Source organism: Erpetoichthys calabaricus, chromosome 3 (assembly GCF_900747795.2).
Source record: "Erpetoichthys calabaricus chromosome 3, fErpCal1.3, whole genome shotgun sequence".
NCBI classification, from domain to species: Eukaryota; Metazoa; Chordata; class Cladistia; order Polypteriformes; family Polypteridae; genus Erpetoichthys; species Erpetoichthys calabaricus.
The window spans coordinates 38,294,679-38,314,762 of record NC_041396.2 but is presented as its reverse complement, the minus strand read 5'-3'; the positions used below and the strand labels follow the sequence as shown (position 1 = coordinate 38,314,762).

Here is a 20,084-nt window from a genome sequence, read left to right as displayed (position 1 = left end):
GTGGAGAACCTCTTTGGCACCTTCATTTTTAAGAGTGGACATAAAGCTTTATACTTTATTTTTATGCTAATGAATGTGTGTTTTAACACAGTTGAATTCAAAAGAAAATAGTGGAATGTAGCCTGAGCTTCTAAGACCCCCAGTGTTGTCTTGCTGGGGGGTGAGTACATTTTACCGTCCTTATCAGCTCTGGAATGTAACATCTCATCTACAAGTCTGTATGAACAAGTCTGAGGTGTCCGGGGGCAGGCGGTCACGATAGCTTTGCAAAATTCCTGTCTGCGGTGCAGTGGTCCATATTTGTCGATGTCTTTGAAAGAATTTATTTATGTCACGATTTCCCAACTCTAGGTCTGTTTTGAGGAATGGCGTTATATTTGCCAAGTTTACTTTTCTATTTTGATCAGCCGGTGTCCAGATAACTAAGGAGCGCTGAATCACTATTAATCAGCGACCACAGGAACTCCGGATATCACAACAAGGAGGAGATGTTTGTTATCTAGCCCACTTCACTTCAGTAGAAAGGTCAATTTGGCTCTCGATCTGCTGATACACTAATTTGATTCTCTGCTTTAATCCCCTTTTTATGTATTACTTCGATGCTCCGGAAGTCCCCTTCGGCTACAGCTAACCATCCCAAAGGCGACTGCCTGATCATTGATAAGGTGTATTGGATTGGTCAATGGATTCTGGTGGACTTTCACAGTTCCAAAGCAGGTTGTTAGGTTGACTGACGACTCTAATCTGACCTAATGTGAGTCAATGTGATTTGTGATGGACTGGAGTCTTGGTTACTGTCGAGGTGCTTTTTGGTTAACCGAAACCATATGATGAGACAGGAACTGATAGTCGGTATAGACAGAGGGTACTCTTTGATTATCGCCAGCCGGAATAGTTCCTGTCTGCGAGGCCAATTTTCATTAATAAACTCAAATAAACCTTTTCATATGACAGTGTGTAATATTATCAGACCATTTTTAAATAAAAAAGTTTTGTTTAACGAACAAAAGCGATATTTTAATTCCCTTAAGGGGATTTGCTCTTAAGCCACTATATTTAACATATCTGTTTCTATTAACCCACACGCAAAACCTTGTTATTCCAAGTTTGAGGGTCTCAGAGTGCCGGAGTCTATCACGGAGTCAAGACGGGAATAAGCAGGTGCCAGTCTATTGCAGGACACTGTCACCCACTAATGTGCATCGAAACTCAAAGGAATATTGAAGAACAGCAAATGTGCAGTGGACACCAATTCTGGAATTGAACCAGTTTACCTCAGTAAACGGAAAAAATAACCATCCAGGCATCGCGAAATTAGAGCGCTTTTCAGATCTTGATCTTCCTTTAGGAAGTCAGTCCCATGGGAAAAGTATGTCATTTCTGGGATTCCGACCTTTTCTGGTAACTAAACAAAAGGAAAATGCGCTTCTTTGTCCAGCTTGAAAGTCAATAACGTTCACTGAGACAATTAAGAGTCTGCATTATATGTAATGAAACTTTACGCTGAAATGCTGCGATGTGCCGTGCATCCTGCCAACGTGTTTGTACAATCAATCTAGCACACATTAGTAGAGAAAAGTTGAAGAAAAGCTTCTCGTTAAGGAAACAGCAGTGATGATAACATTTTTTCAGAAAGATTTGAAGCACCACAATTTTGGGAAAATCGTTACGGAGGCAAGGAGAAACAAAAACAATGATTGAAATAAAGAAAGCATTGCCGCAGAAATCAAAAATCGTATTCTATTATAGTCTTATAATTACAGTTTTTAATTGTTTTTGTTGAGCTATTCTAAGAATGCACACCACTATATTGATATTTTTAATACTCTGAGCTTTTTTTGCCGAAGAATTTGTTTATGCTTATCAATCAGACTAGTCTTTGCCAATCAAAATTAGTGTCTTACACTCCTAAAAAAGCTATTTCTTTAATGGTATACTTTTCTGGGCTCTGTAGCTCATTGTAGAACCTTTGTTTGACAAGGAAAAAAATAATAATTCTGGGAAGGGCCTTTTGCACATGACTTTGATTCTTTAATCTTAAAAAGGCTACCTAGAGGGATACTAACAGATCAAGAAATTTCGAACTTACCTTGCGTTATATGCAACGAGACTCTTTCTAGTTACTTGTCATGGTTAGTTATGGACGTTGTTATGGATCTCAATAAATAAAGATTATTTCTGTTTCTCATATGGCATCGCTCTGAAGAACCACTTCGGCACCATCATTTTTAAGAGTGTGCGCTTTGATTTACAGTATCTGCCTAAATTTTGCACGTTCTTTGTGTGTGTGTCTTCTGAGCGGTTGCTGACCCTTCTCCGGTTTTTCCCCAACACCTAGCAGCTGTAAAAGGGTGCCCGGATCTGTGAATGAGCTCTACGATGGAACAGCGTCCCATCCAGTGTTGGTTCCTTGTCTTGCTCGCACACATGACTTAATAAGGAACATTAAAGTTTGTTAATGGACGACTCTGTACATACGTACATTTTGTCTATATCAATATTTCAGCTGCCGTGTCTAATGGAATAATAAAGACTCCCGCCGTGCCTTTATGCGTTTTTTTCTCTGGGTAAACTCACTTTTCCCACTTTTCAAAGGTGTACTTATTAGGCGAACTGGTCACTCAAAATGAATTCGAATAAGCAAGAGAGTGTGCTCGCCGCGAATCTAAACTGGACAAACGGGTAAGAAAATGAATCGATCTATATATCTGTTTATCCAGGGAGCACAACTGCTACGTCACAAATCCAGTGATTAGGATTCTACTGGTGACTTAAAATTGGTTTGGCATAAATGTAGATTTATGAGTAAAAGAGCCTAGTGAATTTGCTCCTCATTCATGGGTTTAAAACCCGGAATGTTCTCGATATTCCATTCTTCCATGTAATATCAAATACATTTAAACTGAACATATTATACGACCTGCTAGTAAAATCTCCTAAAGCAATACAAATTCCAAACCGTCAATTTAAGTCGTTCCAGCACCCCCTGTAAATTCTGATAAAGGTCATTTTTCACCAGAATCACGCCTCTTTTCTGATTCTAGCCAATCGCATTCAACGTCTTATTAATATTAACTAGTTGGGCGGGTACCTCACCTGCCAGGTTTTGCTCTTAGCAGCCGCTTTCGAGACGCATGCTTTAGTTGTTGTTCTGGCGGATAGGGAAGAGGAATGTGTTAGTTTTCCGGCTTTTTTGGTTTGATTACGTGTCGCTTTAGTGTTTGCGGCCGTACTTGTGCATTTCACAGAATTTTTATTAAATTATTATTTATTTTACTTTCGGCTGAAACATGGATAGCAGTTCGCCGGCTCTCTCCGGTTCGCAGGGTGTCTCGCTGAGGAGACAAGCAGTTAAAAGACATCACCACAAGCATAACCTCCGGCATCGCTACCAGTTCCTAGAAACGCTGGGCAAAGGCACTTATGGAAAGGTGAAGAAAGCAGTAGAGACCTCGGGAAGAGTGGTAAGCACATGTTCTCTTATGTTACGAAGTATAAATGGAGAGGGCAGCCGTGTACACGTCTATCCCAACAATAGGTGCTCTATTGCCGTCGCATAGCAAGCATTGCCGGGTTCATGGGTAGATGCGTCAGTTTGCGTCGTCTGTTTTTTTACGTGCCAATAACGCAAAGTAGAATACAGCTATAACGTATATTTTCTTTGTTTATAATAAGGGAAAATCTTTTTGTTTGAAGCGGGCGTAAATATATTTTGTTGCACGGTTAAGCTACAAGATTCTCAGTGTTCGCGTCAGACACCATAGAATTTCACAGTTGGGTGTACATGTTTAATTAATTAACTTTATCCAGCGCGACAGAAGTCACGTAACCAAACTGATATATCAACAATAAAGCTGCCTCTTCTATGGAAATTAATGTCATTTATTTACCTCTCTGGGGTGCCACCTTGGCAGGTGTTTGTATGGAAACAAATGGAGGTTACACCTGCGTGAACTCGCCATTACATAATGTAATACGTACTGCCGTCGTTTGCTTTGTATGTCAGAGCAATATATCTTCAAAAATGTATTATATTCCAAACGGGAGTCATCCTTTAAGGAATATTTTGCATATACAAAAGTCTACCGTCTTTTAAACAGCAGTATGACTTGTTTTAAATATAAATAGCGCGAGAATGGGCAAGATCGTCTTCAAACTGGAACTGGTTATTAATTTCAAATTATTGTGGCGGTCTCAGTTTACAACGAAGGACTAGGACACTGAGTGGAGAACGTATGTTCAATCGATTTATTTAAATTTTATTTAGATAGACACTTTATTAATCCCAAGGGGAAATTCACAAATTTAGGCTGTGTTATTTATTTCGGAAAGAAAAAAATAGTCTAAAGCATGTTTTTGAATGTACCTTAAAGCTGTAGTTTGTGGCTTGCAGATAATTGAGCTGACGGAGAACATTTTGAGCACTTGTAAGTTTGTTGAGCACTTGTAAGTGATCTGCATATAATCTGTGTTTGCTTTTGTAATGACCGTGGCTCTGGCCACAAGAGGGGTTGTAGGTCTTCTAGCTAATGTTGATGATGGTTTTTGTGTCTGTATAGAAATTGAAAAGGATTACCTTCCAAGTTTATCTTCCAAAATGTGTGCATATTGCTTAAACAGTTTCTATGAACTGATCTCTGCTATAATTAAGTTGTTACCTGTGTGTAATCTGAAGACTAAACTTGACTTGTATTGTTCATGGATAGTGCACTTAATTTTCACAGTTTAGATGAAAACAACTATCCCTGTTTGGAATTTAAAAGCATCTTAAGCAATGTTAACTTAAGACTAAAATTAATTGTTCAAACACAATAAGATTGCTGCATTTTTTCATTTTAGAGAATCTTGTTAAAGTTTATTACTCAGTGTTTAATATTATAAAGCAATACTCCTTTTCTGTGAGGGGGAAAAAAGTAAAATTTGAAGCGGATGCAGGCTGTTATGGTTTTAAATTATGTGAGTATAATTACTTTCCTATTAAAATTTGGTCGGGCTATATTCCATGTTTCATGCTTTCTGGCAACGATATTTTTGTTAGTGTTGATGTTACACAGTCAGTAGTTCACTTTATGCAGCACATTTTGGTCCAAGTGCCATGTTAAAATAGTTTGCATAACTGGCCTAGTTGTACATATACCAGAGGGAACAAGACAAAACTGGAAGTTTTAGAGTGTTGACAGAAATAAAGACAGCCTTGGGTAAATCATTTTCATTTGATTGTTTTTAGTTGATTTGTTTTTGCCGTGCTGCATTTGAGTAGCAATTGTGACACAATCCCTAGCTTTTTTTATTTTTTGAATCTTCCCCCAGACTACTACAGTTTATCTAGTTTTAGGCTCAAAGTCCGGTGGCCTTCTCTCTTTTATCTGGCCTCTGTGTTTTGGAGATAAGAGGAGCTCATTGCACCTGCTGTTTGGAGGTAGTCTAAATGAAAGTACATGAAAGCAGATGCACCTTTGGATCTTCTCTGAGGATCCACTGGTATACAGGTTGCTAACTTTAACTTGGTCAGTTGGCATACTTAACTGTTTAGTGACAGCTTCAATCTCTTCTGTTTTGGAGGGAAAAATCAAGGGTATGCCACTACATGCCGATTGAGATCTAAGCATTCTTTGGCTGGTGTGCCAAAAACAAAAACTGGTCTTTCTACTTGCCTTATTTTCAGTTTATGTTTAGTGAGAGTTGTGGGGAAATCCTGAACTGATTTTTTTTTTTTCCTTTTCTTTTCTTGAATGTTGTAGGTGTGCAGCATGTGAGTCATGGGACACAAATCAGTAAACAAGTCTATTTTTAAAGGCCAGTTGACTTATAAGTATTACTTGCATGTGTGAGTGCAGAGAGAGAGAATTGTTTTTTTGATTTTCAAAAAATTGTGCCTTTATTATACTAGTGCTGTTACAATTCTCTTCACAGTCCAGTTTACATTGATTTTTAAATGTATACTGCAGTAGCAGGCTTAGGTAGAAAATTCAAGATGTCATGTTAGATTGGGTGGTTTTGAAATTGGTCTGTTATGGACTTGTGTGCTTTCTGTGATTGTTGGGCATCTTGTCCAGGCAAAGTGCTACAAGGATAGATAGGCTTTGTCTCAATAATTGAAAAAGTGGATTCAGAAAATAGTGACAGGCATTTGGAGCAAGATAAAAACTAAAGTGAAAGTTTATCAGATTAAGTGATTTAGGTTTCAGAATGCAGTAGAGAAAGGGCAGGGTGTTAAGGTGTATTTAAACATTAAGCTTAAAAGAGCTTCAGACCTTGGAAAGAGAGAGTGTTTATAATATACATGGTTATCACATGTTCATGTCGTATTTAATGATGTAAATATATTTTTTCTTTTAAATGATTATAAAGTTCATTGGGTAGGCATTGCTGCCTTCCAAGTTCCCTGATTTGTGTTTAGTGAGTTTGTGTTTTCTCCGAGTGTCGTCCTGCATCCCAAATGGTGTCTGGATGTTCACCATACAGATTAATTAAATTAATATAAACAAAATAGTGTTTTTCTTATAATTTTTGTTTTTAATCAGCACTTAACCAAAACCCACGGCTTGATAAAAAATTTCCTTATTTCAAAATAACACACAAACCACCCCCTTGCCTGCGGTAGTATTCAGTTTTTCTTTGATAAGCATTTTGAAAAAATTTGAATAGCTGAAACTGAAAGTCAGCTTTCCTGGGTAATGAGTAATAAAGTCAAAGTTCCTTCAGCCTAATAGTTTACCTTCAGATTCCATTGTTATGTTTTCCCTCCTCATACTAATCATTTCAGCCACCCAGCTGTTGTTTCTAAATAATTTCTTCATACTTCCGCCAAAGGTTCCCACCATGTAAGATGTTGATCCACTTGGGTTAGTTCTCTGGAAGAATCCTCCTGGTGTTTCTTATGAAATGATACAATGGGAGTTTTTATTTTATGCTAACACCAATGCGGGGGACTTCAGTATAGCACAGTGCTCTTCTTTATGTACTGTTTGTTTGTAGTTGATGCACTGCCAGGCTGTAAGATTCGTTCAACGCAATGCTTTAACCTTTAAGTTATGATCTAAGCTTGAGATCTAATGGTCTGCAGCCCAAAATCTCGATAACATCATAAGGCACATGTTTATACTCCGTAATTTGAGGGAGTGGGGTGTTTATGGGACTGGTTTTGTAAACTGTTTACAGGTCAGTGCATTGGAAAGTTTGAACCAGGGCTGGCAATGGTATGCAAGGAAGAGTGTTAAAGCAGTTGGGCTTGAAACTACAAAATGAGATTTTTTTTTTTTTATAATGGTGTACTAAAAGAGGCACAGTGAACACCGTGAAGGTAAACTAGCTAGATTGTTTCTTTGGGGCTGCCTTTTTTTGCTGCTCAAGGGCCCCAGATTCAATTCTTATTCTGGTATCCCCTTGCTTAAAGACTGTGTGCCTCATATGAGTTTTCTTGAAGTACTAGAAGTCAATAGATATGTATGGCTGATTGGTAATCCAGTATGGGTGTTGTGATGTGAGTATGCCACAAAGTTGATTTAATCTGCTGTCCAGGGTTGGTCTTGTCTGTCTTAGGCCTGGAATATACTATGACTCCCCACTACTCTAAACTTACACTACATAAGCGAGTGTTCCCTTGGTTGGGCTGGGAACAAGAGGCCAGTATCCTGTAGAAAAAGACAACATGAAATGGCCTTGTTCCTCTTGGTGGATAAGTTTGAGAACTGTGTGCTTGGTAAAAATTTGTAACTGGTCACAAATACTGTGTGTTTTCAATCTGATAGTGTTAACTCTGCGGGATTTTTGAAAATGAAGGGTTGCTCAGAGTGCCAAATGGTACAGAACAAGTCATTGAAGTAGTAATGGCCTGTTGTGTAACGGCTATTCCCCCTCATCATAAGGGTAGCAGCTCCAGGCCTAAAAGTGGGATTCGCCAGCTGATTAAAATAGTGGGTGGACAAGCTTTGACAAAAACCGGTGGTGGTTTGGGGGTGGGTGACATGGGGATGGGGGTAAGGGTATTGTCATGTCCTTTTAGTATGAATTGGATGATGGCTTCCTGGGTTCCATCTACTGATTGTGCACTTTCCTTTTATTGTTAAAAATGTTGTTCCTCCAAGACATGTTCTAGTGTGGAATGACTTTGTGAGAGTTTATGTAATACAGTACAGTGTGAGTGCTTACTCAGCTAGTGCTATGGAACTAATGTAGCTGACTTTTTTTTTTTAGACCGGCAATTATCTTGAACATGTGTCCAGTATTTAATATCTGACTCTACAATAAAAGATAAACGAAATAAATGGATGTTAATAGGGAATAAGTTAAGAGTGTGTTCATGTATATGGTAGTTTGTTTGATGACGGGGGTGGGTTTTAGGATTGATTTAGGATTGTCACAGTGTCACAGAACAGAAATTCTAGCATGAAACAGGGAATGGGTGAACATAACGTAAGTTATACTAATCAAAAATGCCTTAATGTCTGCCAGTGGTCTTTGCATGAATACATTGTTTGAGATGATTCTTTCCCAGTTATATTTAGTTACTGGATGCTGCAAGAAATGATTCCCCTCCCAGCTTCCCTAAAACATGCAGCTTAATTCTTTATTTGTTAAGGCACTCTTTGTTGAATGTTTCACGTGCCACATGTCTGAGTTCTCTTGTGATCTGGAGACTAGGAACATTTGTATGTTTCCTAAGCCCCTGCAGGTAATGAGCTGAACGTTTTTGTTTGAAGAAGAATAGATACCCAGAAAGTGGGGTTTTTATTTCTATTAGCAGTTTAAAAATAGCTTGCTGTATTGTACTTGGCAGTTTAAAAACTTGCAGGGAATTGGGTGTGGAAGAAGAGCCAGTCCTGCAACAGAATTGCCAAAAGCCATTCCCGGAAAAGGTGCTGCTGCTGTTGTGATTCATTTGCCAAACTCTTACTTAACAGGGGGATTTGTTTTTCTTTTGATTTCATATTGTTTGTGGTCAGGTCTTCAGGAGAGTTGCCCCTTGTGATAAGCACAAGGTATTTGTATTTATTTATTTTCCCCACAAGTTTTGTTTGTAACACTATGCGTGACAGTAGAAGGGCGTGGATTTGAAGAAGGTGTGCTGTCTTCAGAGTATTTTTTTAATTTGTTTTTCTTCCCCTGAGGGAGGCAAGGCAAAGAAACTGAAAAGGGAATGGTATTTAAAAACAAACTTGACAGTGCTTTGAAGCTTTTGAAGTTTTTCCCAGCATCAAAGTACATTTTTTGCCTTGACTTTCTCGCTCATCAAAGATTATGTTCATTAACACTTCTAGGCTTTATTGCATATTTGTGGTGCTTGTTGAGTTGTTGTGTAGGTGACATGCCAAGGCTGTGGATGTGTCGCCAGATCCTCAGTCCTGTTGTACTTTGTTCAGTTTTAAGTAGCACAGTGCACAACCATTGACTATCTTATATTTCTCTTACCTGATGGATTAGAGAGACTCTCAGTGGGCTGTAGGGTGAATCTGTTTATTCAGCTTCAACACTGGTAGTTTAAACAGCATGGGCTTTGCTTATGTAGTGCGTGGAGTTGGTCAAGTGTATATGGGTAAGGAGTTACTGTGTTTCCTCTTTGTCCTTGTATTACTGTTTGTCACCTGTGATTGCAAAGACACTGTAACTGTGCACTGAATGTTTTGGACCTTCTCAGGGTTGAGATGCAAATTTTGTGTATGAAAAAAGTGAATCCGTCTAATGATTAAGAGATTTTAGGATGACCTTGCACAGGTTGAAGGAATGTCACCTAAACAGTATTTCAACGTCATACATAGCAATAAACTCTACAGAACAGGCAATAAAAACGTTGTATGCAGTTGTTGAACAGTTTACTTGGTTGGTCAGAAGAGAGTCCTTTCAGTTAAGCACAGGTAAATTTGTCTGTATTTTGGTCACTAACATTTTTTGTTGCCCAAGATTTTTGTATGTGCTATTATGGTTGTACAGCATGTAAAATTATTATTTTTCTGATGCCATTATGCGAGGTGACTTGCAACATTTGAGATACATTTGGTTACATTTCTCTTGTTTTTTCAATTGCAGCATAGGCCAAGTGACTCGCTCAAAGTCACACACTGTCAGTAGTAAGATTTGAACCTGCAGATTCAGAGCTTGAAATCCAAAGCCTTATCCACCTAGCCACACTGTCTAAATAAACCGTGGGAAACCCTAAAGATTGCCACTACAGTGTGGGGGCCCACGTCATGAAAGCATTGGTTCTGAACAAGAAAGCTGTTCTTAGTCTATGTGAAATTCCCAGGTTTTCTTCATTTTGTATTCTGCTCTGACGTGGCATCAAATGCCACTTTGTGAATTTAAATGTTCCTATAAAGCACCAGTATCTCTGCATGGTGATCATTGGTAGAATGGGCAAGTCCTGGACCCCTTATCCTCAGAGTAACTTTTTTTTTTTTTTTTTTTTTTGTAAATTTGAGCCTCACTTTTATCAGTTTAAATGCCAATGAGTGAGTGACATTTCCCTTCAATACCTCAGTTATACTGATGTACATCTATTAATGGTACTGACCCATTTGTAGCATTTTAGGAACGGTTGTAGGGTGTAGCGTCCAGCTAACATTTATTTATTATGGGTTGAAAGCAATTTTTTGATAACCTAAAAATATTTCTCTATTTTGGTCTGCATCAACCTGTTTTCATCCTAGCATAGTTCTACAAAAGTCCAGTTTAGTTGCATGCCTCCATCTGGTTTTTAGAATAAACACTGTAAAAGGGTGCTTAGATAAAATGTATGGAAATATAAAGTAGGCATCAATTAATGTTTACAGACTCGTTTTCGTCCTGTGCCATATTTATGAAATGGTTCAAGAACTCTATCAATCCAGAGCCCTAGTAATAAATGTAGTAAGTGCCTGAATGTGAAGAGGTGTGTAACTTTGTTCCTGACTCTTTTTGGTTTTCTTTTTCTGAAGGTTGCCATAAAGTCGATACGGAAAAGCAAGATAAAAGATGAGCAGGATTTGATTCACATCCGCAGAGAAATCGAGATCATGTCCTCTCTCAACCACCCACATATCATCGCTATCTATGAAGGTAAGTGTTCTTTAGGAAAGGGGATAAACATAACGGTATTCTGAAATTCGGGTTTAAGTAATGCCTTGTATCCATGCTTGGCTCCTTTTTGCACTTGTGCTATACCATAAGGGCCAGAATTTTGCTCTTCAGGAAGATCAATTACAGTTTTAAAACTGTTTGCTGGAGTATTTAATTCTGCTTCTTGCTACCTCTGTCTTTCTACAATCAAAGAATTTGAATCGGTACTGAGCCATCTGTAAAACATAAATTTAGTGTGTGTTTTAGCACATGGCATGCCAGCCCCTTCCAGAGTTCGGCTCAGATCTGCTTATTCTGACATTCCATCCAGGTGCTGAGCTAACGTGATATTTAGCAGGGGCCGCCTGGGTGAACAGGATGCGGCTGCTTCTCTGACGTGCCCTTGTCAGACTGGTGGCATAGCAAGCCTCTTCCTGATGTCTCGCCCAGCGGGGCTTCCGCTCAGTGGTCAAGGAAAATGCAGCTTGTATGACATTCTGTTATTTGGCTGGATGTATCCTATTACATGCATGGCAGGCAGCTTTGAAGCATCTCTCTGGCTCAGTCAGGCATGACAGTTGGCGCTGTAAAAAGGAAATTTTAAGAGGTTTGTGTGTGTATCTGTATTTGGGGTCTCAACATTCCCACATAGCTTCCAATTTATCAGTGTAGTGTACTGACACAAATGCAAATCGGCTTGCATAATACAGGGCACAATGGGCAGTTCTCCCTCCTCAACCAAAAAAAAATAAAATTAGACACTTGGAACAGACACTTGGAACTTGGCAGGCATATCCAGGAATCTGTGGCAGCAGATTTGGCTCCATCTTAATCAGCCAGTGTGGCTGAAACTGTTCTTGGCTCTTTGCCATTTCTCAAATGCCTTCTTTGCCCCATACTGGCCAAATAATAGATGGTGCTGAGACCACCATAGCACAGGAGACTGTGGCCTCATCCATTAATCTTGTAGTCTGTTAGTAGATCCTCATGCATTTATTTTTCCACTTGCAGTGTTTGAAAACAAAGACAAGATTGTCATTGTAATGGAGTACGCCAGTGAAGGGGACCTGTATGACTACATCAGTGAGAAACAGAAACTAACGGAGCAGGAAGCCCGCCATTTCTTCAGACAGATTGTTTCAGCCGTCCACTACTGTCACAAGGTGAGAAAGGCACAGTTCATAGCATAATGCCAGATGATGGTTTCAATAGACAGTACTTCTTTTTGTTAGCCTGTTGGCCAGGATGTGACTAATCTAAATTATCCCAAGCTGCAGCATGCCATTGGCTGAATAAGGAGACCAAAGGTATATGATGGAAAGGCCAACAGAGTCCTGGTGACCAAAGGCCTTCTTAATTGTCTTTTGGCAGACAGGGTAGGGTGACCATTTGTGTGATTAGTTGTATAATCTCCGTGGCATGTAGCATCCCGCAGAGTTGTCTGTGGCATGCAGGAAGACTTCATAGACAAGGTATTTATGAGACTTGATAAGAATGCCTATTTCAGTGCTATTTTGGCCTACATTCCATCAGTGTCTCCTCTGATAAATTAAGCACACGGCTAGTCTGCTCTAAAAGAGTAAAGGTCAATACTGATTATATTCTCTCCCATAATTTCAACAGAATGGAATTGTCCATCGGGATCTTAAGCTGGAGAACATTTTGCTGGATGGGAGCGGGAATATTAAGGTGAGCTTAGTCGTTTTCCTAAACTCTTCCAAGTGGGATCAGAATATTCAAAATGTCTGTAGCAATAAATTTTGAGGAATAGAGATCTAAAATGGGCTGTGAAATCGTGTTGGATAGATTTTATAAATTGCTCATTCTGCTAATATTAACTGTGATAGGCCTGGAAAGGATTAATAATTATACTGTAGAGCATCATCTGTGTGCAAGAAATGACTGAAAGCCCTCAGCAGTCATCCACTTTTGCGAGATGCTAAGCAAATGGGTTTTTTTTTTTTGTTTTCAATTCTCCATTTACTCCGGCTTGACTGCCTAGTAGCCCATGTGCACCAAGCATAGTGCCTGATAAAATGCTCTACAATTTCATAAATGACTTTTTTTCCTTTTGTTGCAGATTGCAGATTTTGGGCTGTCCAACCTCTTTCATCGGGATGATTACCTGCAGACATTTTGCGGCAGTCCCCTCTATGCCTCCCCTGAGATTGTCAATGGGCGGCCTTACAGAGGCCCAGAGGTGGACAGCTGGTCCTTGGGTGTCTTATTGTACACAATGGTACATGGAGCCATGCCTTTTGATGGTCGTGACTTTAAGAACTTGGTCAAGCAGATCACTAATGGAGAGTACAAAGAACCATCCAAACATTCAGGTGAGAATGTCTCCTTGCTGATAAGCTTCTTGGAACAGGCTTTTTTTATATTTGGCAAACACTCGTGTTCCAAATCATTCTTTTTATTTCCAACACAATCACAATGGGCAAATTCCTGAAAGGTGTGAAATGAAAAATCATTGTTTCCCTTTTTTGGGGGTTTGTTTCATGCAGACATTTATTTTTAGCCCTGTTTGTAAATGTTTTCGTTGTAGCTGAAGTTGCATTAAAGTTCTAGTGACCTGTCCAGTTTTCTAACAGTTTGCCTTGCAAAGACACGGCTTTGAACTTGGGCCTGGCACTTGTCTGTGTGGAGCTGGTACACACCCATGCCCATGTGGGTTTTCTCTGGCTGCTTTGGTTTCTTTCCTTGTTAGATGTTTCCTTGTTAGTGTTTGTGAGCATGCTCTGTGGAGAACTAATGTGCCTAACCTGGCTGGCTCTTGCCTTATGCTCAATTTTGTAAAGGTCTCCTCTCCTTGATTCTGTAATAGAAAATGGATAGATAGATTTGTCTAACCAGGAATAAATATTTTTTTTCAAAGTAATTCACTTTTTAATTTTTCTTGAAGTCCAAAATGAAAAAAAAAAAAACCAAAAAAAAAAAAAAAAAGGATAGGGAAAAATCTAAAGTTAGTGTGTTTCTTTTTCTTCCCATCCAGATGCATCTGGTCTTATCCGGTGGATGCTAATGGTGAACCCTGAACGACGTGCAACTGTTGAAGAGATTGCTGCTCACTGGTGGGTGAACTGGGGCTACCAGCAGCCCTTATTGGGGGATAGTGAAAATGCCAGCATGAGACAGTTGGCTTCCTCCATGGCAGAGTCCGCTGCTGGAGGGTTAGCAGTCATTGCGGACTGGCTACGACGTAATTCCCGCCCTCTTTTTGAGAATGGTTCTAAGGTGCGCTGCTTGCTGAGGCCGCAAAGTGCCACTGTGGTACGCCAGCGCTCCCTGCGCAAGTCCCGCAAGGAAAATGATGTTTCTCAGTCCTTTCAGGATGCAAGCTCCTCCAAACCACCAAAAGGAATCTTAAAAAAGAGGGGAAGCTTCAAGCAGAAACTTACAACTGAAGCCACTGACTCTGCCAGAGAACTGCCGAGAGAAGATGATGCTTTAGTGGAGAGTAGGATTGCTGCCCAGACCCCACCTCTGGTCTCCTCTGTTGCCCCAGGGGCTCCTAAAAAGGGAATTCTGAAGAAGGTGGTGAAGAGGGAATCTGGTTACTACTCCTCTCCTGAGAGGAGTGAATCCAGCTGCAACCTCGTTTCAGAGGTTCCTGCCAAGTCTGAAGCCTCAACGTATGGCCGCAAGAGTATTCTCAAGAGAAATGGCAAGTTTTCTTCCAATTCTCCATCCTTATCATCCAGTGGCTATGGATCCCTTGATGAGTTAGCTATGTGTTCCATTGACATACCCATACAGAGCTATCCTTCTGGTGCCATCAGTGAGGACAGCATCTTGTCTTCAGAATCTTTTGACCAGCTTGACCTTCCTGACAGGGATATAGGCCATCAGAGATTCTGTGGCACCCCACAAATGAGAGCTTGTGTCTCAGAGAATAATCTGTTGGGGCTAGAGGAAGGTGAAATCAGGCGCCCTCACTTATGGGACATGCGTTGCTATGAAGAGCGGATCTGTGACAGCAATTTCTCCCTCACTGACTGTGAAAACGTCACAGAGGTTTACAAGAGGGCTATGAAGATTGGCGGCAGGCTAAGCTGAAATGTGTAGAAATTTGAAATAAACAATATGTCCGAGTCTTAATTTGTCTGCCAAAGGAGAAGAGATGCGGATTAACCAAAGTGTCCTAATCCCATGGAAAAGAGAATGGAGAATCGCAGTGTAAAAGAAAGAACTGAGAGTGTTTTCAGTAGTGTAAATGAAAGAACTGATAGTGTCTTCTATTTGCTGGCTTTTAGAGTTTTACTCAAGTGGGATATGATGTCGGGATAAACATGGAGCATGGGGTGGGATTCAAACGCTCCAGGTGTAATAGTACTGAATTTGTGCCTAAATTGAACTGCTGCATTTAGATATTTCAGGGAAAAGGAATGGATTGAGAGAACTGACAGGAACATATGGAGGGTTGATGGGCATAGTGAAGGCTAAGAATGTAGGCAAAGAATGGCTGAAATGAGGACCAGCAGGAGAGACTGTATATTATGGGATGAAATTCGAGGCGAACTAATGGTTTGAATCTAGTAGAGAGACTAGGGAAGAGACTGAAGTTCTAGTAAAGGGGTGATATGAGATGTCACTAGAATGGATTATGGTGACGCCTTCATAAGGTGGCCAAGCTTTCCACATGCAGGCACTTTGTTGCAACTGACAGACTGCGGTCCTGCATGTTGGATTTTTAAACTGGCTTAAAGAATCTCAAAGTGCTACTGAATGTACCTTGATTGGGAACCACATACTTGATTTTGTTTTTGTTTTTATTTTTTTAAGTCTCTGAACATTTCCATACATTTTGTAATGTCCTATTTATTATGAAATGGATCATTGCCTTCCATGCAGGCGTTTGCCTCTCCGGCTTCAGTGTGGCTCAGGGAAAGCTGCATAGACTCGAGAAGATAGCTGGTGGGGCTTTCACTGTTTTGGAGGATCAGGGTTGGGTTTGTATTGCACACCAGAAATCTGGGAAATCCAAAGTGGGTTTGTTTTAAAACGCATTTTATTTCTGAAAGACTGCAATTGTGTTTTTGACTTGAAGAAAAAAAAAGTGAATGTTAATTTATTTTGTGCTTTTTTTTTTTTTTTTTTTTTTTGCTATACGATCCAAAGTGGGTCCTGAAATAAACAATATTCTACATTTCCTGCATATGCGAGTCTGATTCTTTGAAATGCATAAACACCACCACTTGTATAACTGTTCAATGGAAACATGAAGTAGGATATTTTTAAATGGAGCACATGATTCATTCAGAAAAAAATTTCATGACCTCGTGATATGCACTTCCAGTCAGCCATGCATCCGTCAGCCCATTCTTATGTTGTAAATCGTAATCTGTTTCTGAATGTGCCAATTCCAGCATCAGTCCTCTCCCTATCTGTCATTGCTGTTCGTTTGTGGACACGTTATGGCCTCGGAATAATCAAATCCCAAAACAGTGACTGATGTCAGACACTGTTGTGGATTCCTAGCATCACATGTCACACACCCTGTTGTTAAAGGGAAGACTTTGGCAAATGCTGGTGTCCCCTTTTCATTGATAAGAAATGGCAAGTACTAGAAATTTCCACTCAAGATCATCCTGTCACTTTATTGTGTCCTCATGTATGAATAAGCTGTAGGGTGGGGAGTTTTATTACATTTTAATCAGTGACTTCCAAATCGTTCACTGACTCTTTTTGTCATCCCCTTCTGATTGTGACATCAGCCATTTTCAAAATCGGTGAGATTGACAATCCAAGTGCAGTGGCTTCAGACTTTGTTCCAACCAGTTTGCCAGTTTTGCTGTTTCTTGAGCTCCTCTGCCTCACTTTGTCATCAGGTTATCCTCCTGCTATTGGTTTTACTTCACAAAAGACACTTGGGCCCTGTCTACACTACTACATTTTCATTTTAAAATGCAGAAATTAGTCCATGTCTGACTTTTGTCCACACTGCCCCGGCACTTTCAATCCCCAAAAACGGATACTTTTGAAAATGCTATCCAGAGTTGTGCACTTCTGAAGCCCCAGAGATGTGTTGTGGACACAGATTCTAATTGCACTCCCAATTTATTTACCCTTATTACATCGCTTATTAAATTCTCATTTCTTGATTGGTCACCTTTCATAGAAGGAAAAACCTATTCCAAAATAGTGGACATAGTTATTTTCCATAGTGCTTATTGTTTTGCTCATCTGTGTGCATCTAAATTACATTTCGTAAAGGTTGAATGCTGCATACATGTGCCAATGGCAAATTATTTGCCAATTGCCTCATTTTTGAGATAAAGCCTGTGGCTGGCAGCACTACCATCCCTTCAAGGATCACCAGTTTTGGGTAAGATGTCACATGTCCGGTGTGAGTGGACAACTGCGCCCTATGTTTTCTGTCGTTTTAGTCTGGGCACAGCTACTTTCATAAAAGATGGGGAAAATGCTAACGTAGGTGGCAATAGATTTTTCTTTAATAAAAAAAAAAAAAATTTAAATGAAAATGTATTAGTGTTGAGTGGACTTAGCCACAGATTAAATGCGTGGTAAATGTGGATGTGTGAACAAGGCTTTAGGCAGAAATATATTTGCACTGGGTATGATGAGGATGGACAGGATTAGAAATGAGGACATTGGAGGGTCCGCTTAGGTTGGACAGTTTGGAGACAGAGGTGAGATTGCATTGGTTTGGACATGTGCAGAGGAGAGATGCTGGGTATATTGAGAGACGAATGTTAAGGATAGAGCTGCCAGGGAAGAGGAAAAGAGGAAGGCTTAAGAGTAGGTGTATGGATGTGGTGAGAGAGGACATGCAGGTGATGGGAGTAACAAAACGAGATGCAGAGGACAGAAAGATATGGAAGAAGATGGTCTGCTGTGGCAGCCCCTAACAGGAGCAGGCGAAAGAAGAAGATGATACCTTCATTAAAACCTCCTAAAACCATTCAAGTGACTTTTATGTTCTGCTGCTGTGAAATCGTCTGTGATGATTGCCGTTTTTGCTCATCACTATTCACTACTGACTTGAACTGTTATGACCTCCTGTTTGAGGATGCTGTGTGACACTTTGTACCCATTCTCTTCAAATGGAAATTACATGACATTCAGTGCTACCAGTCCCCATGCCCCCACAGTCCTTGTATTTTCCTTAGTGTCATAACGATAGAAAGGGAGCTAACATCAGCAGACGAGAATCTCGGTGTCATCCTATCTTCTCTATTACACTTCTGTTCAAGGCTACCATGTGTCAGCAGAATTCCACTTCAGATGATGCCTTGTATTAAAGGGATGACTTTATCAGACCCAGATGTTTCAGAGCTCTGCATCTGCCCAGACTCCTTGTGGTGTCCTAACTAATATGGCCTCATTTATGTTTGAGAAGAGAATCATCGTTGCCAATCCCAGCACCACCCGCTGACTGTTTGAGTCATTCTGAACAAATCTCTTTCAAATACAGTTTGTGTGACTCCACTCCAGCATCTGCATGGACTCACAGTTAATCCCGGGGTTCCACTGAAGTGTGTGTTTGCTTTCACCTCACCCAAGTTGCTAAGATGCTTGCTGGATAAAAGAAACTATATTAGCGTAAACACCATTAGTAGAAGCTTTGGCATCAGGTGATGCTTAAGCATGGAAATGTCAAAAGGAGGATTAACGCTCAGGGGGGAATGGAATGCCTCCTCCTTGAAAAGAGCTGAAAAATAAAAAAAAAGCCCAACTAAGCTATATGTCTGCCCAGAAGCAAAGAAAAACAAGGGCGCAGTAAAGAGCGGATCAGACATTCCAGAGGGGGGTTGCCTGGCCTCCTGTGGTGTGGCCTTTGTTCAGAACATAAAGAGCCAACCTTCACAGGGACAAAGGATGTGTCGCTGTGTGGGGCGCTGACTGGTGGAGTCGAGTGCGTCACGTAGGGGCTGGACCTGCTGTTTCAGCCCAGATTGAATAAAATCAGCTGTTCATCCCCTCCAACCTGGGAGCACTGCAAAGAAGTGCACACGTTAGCGCTATTCTGGCCACATCATCCACAATGAGATTTATAAAGTGCTCATCAACAACTGGCGAAGGTCATTCACCATGAAGTTGAAGTTATAGGAAATCTGTTTCAGCTGAACCCTCGGACCCCAAATACCAGTAGTGGCAGAAGGCTAATGAACCCTTTTAGAGTTATTTAAATTTCTGTCTAAATATAACATCAAATATAATCAGATCTTCATCTAATCTATATAATAAGTAAAGAGAATACCGTACAACAACTAACACAAAAAACACTGTCTTAAGCATCAGTCGTTATTCACTTCTGTGCAGAGTGGCTTAATACGCTGGTAAAATTATTTATGAATTTGAAGAATTCACAGGTCTTACACTAAAATATCAAATATCAAGAGAAATCTGTCTCATTTAAGCCATTTCTGATCATTCCAAAGTAAAGTAATTTAGTAGGCCACATAACACAGATGAATAACCACTTCACTGATGCTTTGTGTTACTAACATTAAAGGGAGTCTTTGTTAAGGTCTTGTTGTTTAAGAGTAAATGAATAATAAATGCAGTTTTGCATTACCTAAACTAAAGTGTTACCAAATGTTATACTTTAAGAGAGGCCCACCAAATCAATAAGCTAATGACAAGGACAGGCTCGGTTATGGGACACACTGAACAACCTGGAGGTAGCAGCAAAATAGTTCTTCTTTTTTTTTTTATATATATTTTTATTTTATTAATTTTCATTGTAATCATTCCATACAAATAGATCAATTTATAACCCCACAAAATTGAAGACAAATCAAACCCCACCCCTGAGAAGGAGAGCTTAGCTAAAGGAAAATTGCTTAGAGCTTTTTAATAAGGCAACATTAAACAAAGGAAAGGGAGAAGTAAATATATATGTAAATAAGAGATGGAGAAGGGAATTAAATGCGGTAATAGTTATTTCTATTATTCTAAAATAATATTGATTAAATCCTGCCAGGTTTTGAAAAAATTTTGTACAGATCCTCTAACTGAGAATTTGATTTTTTCCAATTTCAAATAATATAAAACATCGGTTTCTCACTGACTTATAAGAGGAG

At 39.8% G+C, this 20,084-nt stretch overlaps 1 protein-coding gene across 1 annotated transcript; it reads left to right on the top strand.

The window, feature by feature from the left end:
* Positions 1-3,110: 3,110 nt before the first annotated feature.
* nuak2 (NUAK family, SNF1-like kinase, 2) lies at positions 3,111-16,183 on the top strand. Its single transcript, XM_028796629.2, has 6 exons — positions 3,111-3,464; positions 10,914-11,034; positions 12,046-12,197; positions 12,658-12,723; positions 13,115-13,367; positions 14,030-16,183. The coding sequence occupies exons 1-6, from the start codon at positions 3,291-3,293 to the stop codon at positions 15,091-15,093; spliced, it is 1,830 nt and encodes a 609-aa protein (XP_028652462.1). The 5' UTR covers positions 3,111-3,290; the 3' UTR covers positions 15,094-16,183.
* The last annotated feature ends 3,901 nt before the right edge of the window (positions 16,184-20,084 follow it).

Coding starts and splice junctions, on each gene's coding strand:
- nuak2 (XM_028796629.2), top strand. CDS start 3,291: ATGGATAGCAGTTCGCCGGCTCTCTCCGGTTCGCAGGGTGTCTCGCTG. Junction 12,198..12,657: donor CCGTCCACTACTGTCACAAG/GTGAGAAAGGCA, acceptor TAATTTCAACAG/AATGGAATTGTCCATCGGGA. Junction 13,368..14,029: donor AGAACCATCCAAACATTCAG/GTGAGAATGTCT, acceptor CTTCCCATCCAG/ATGCATCTGGTCTTATCCGG.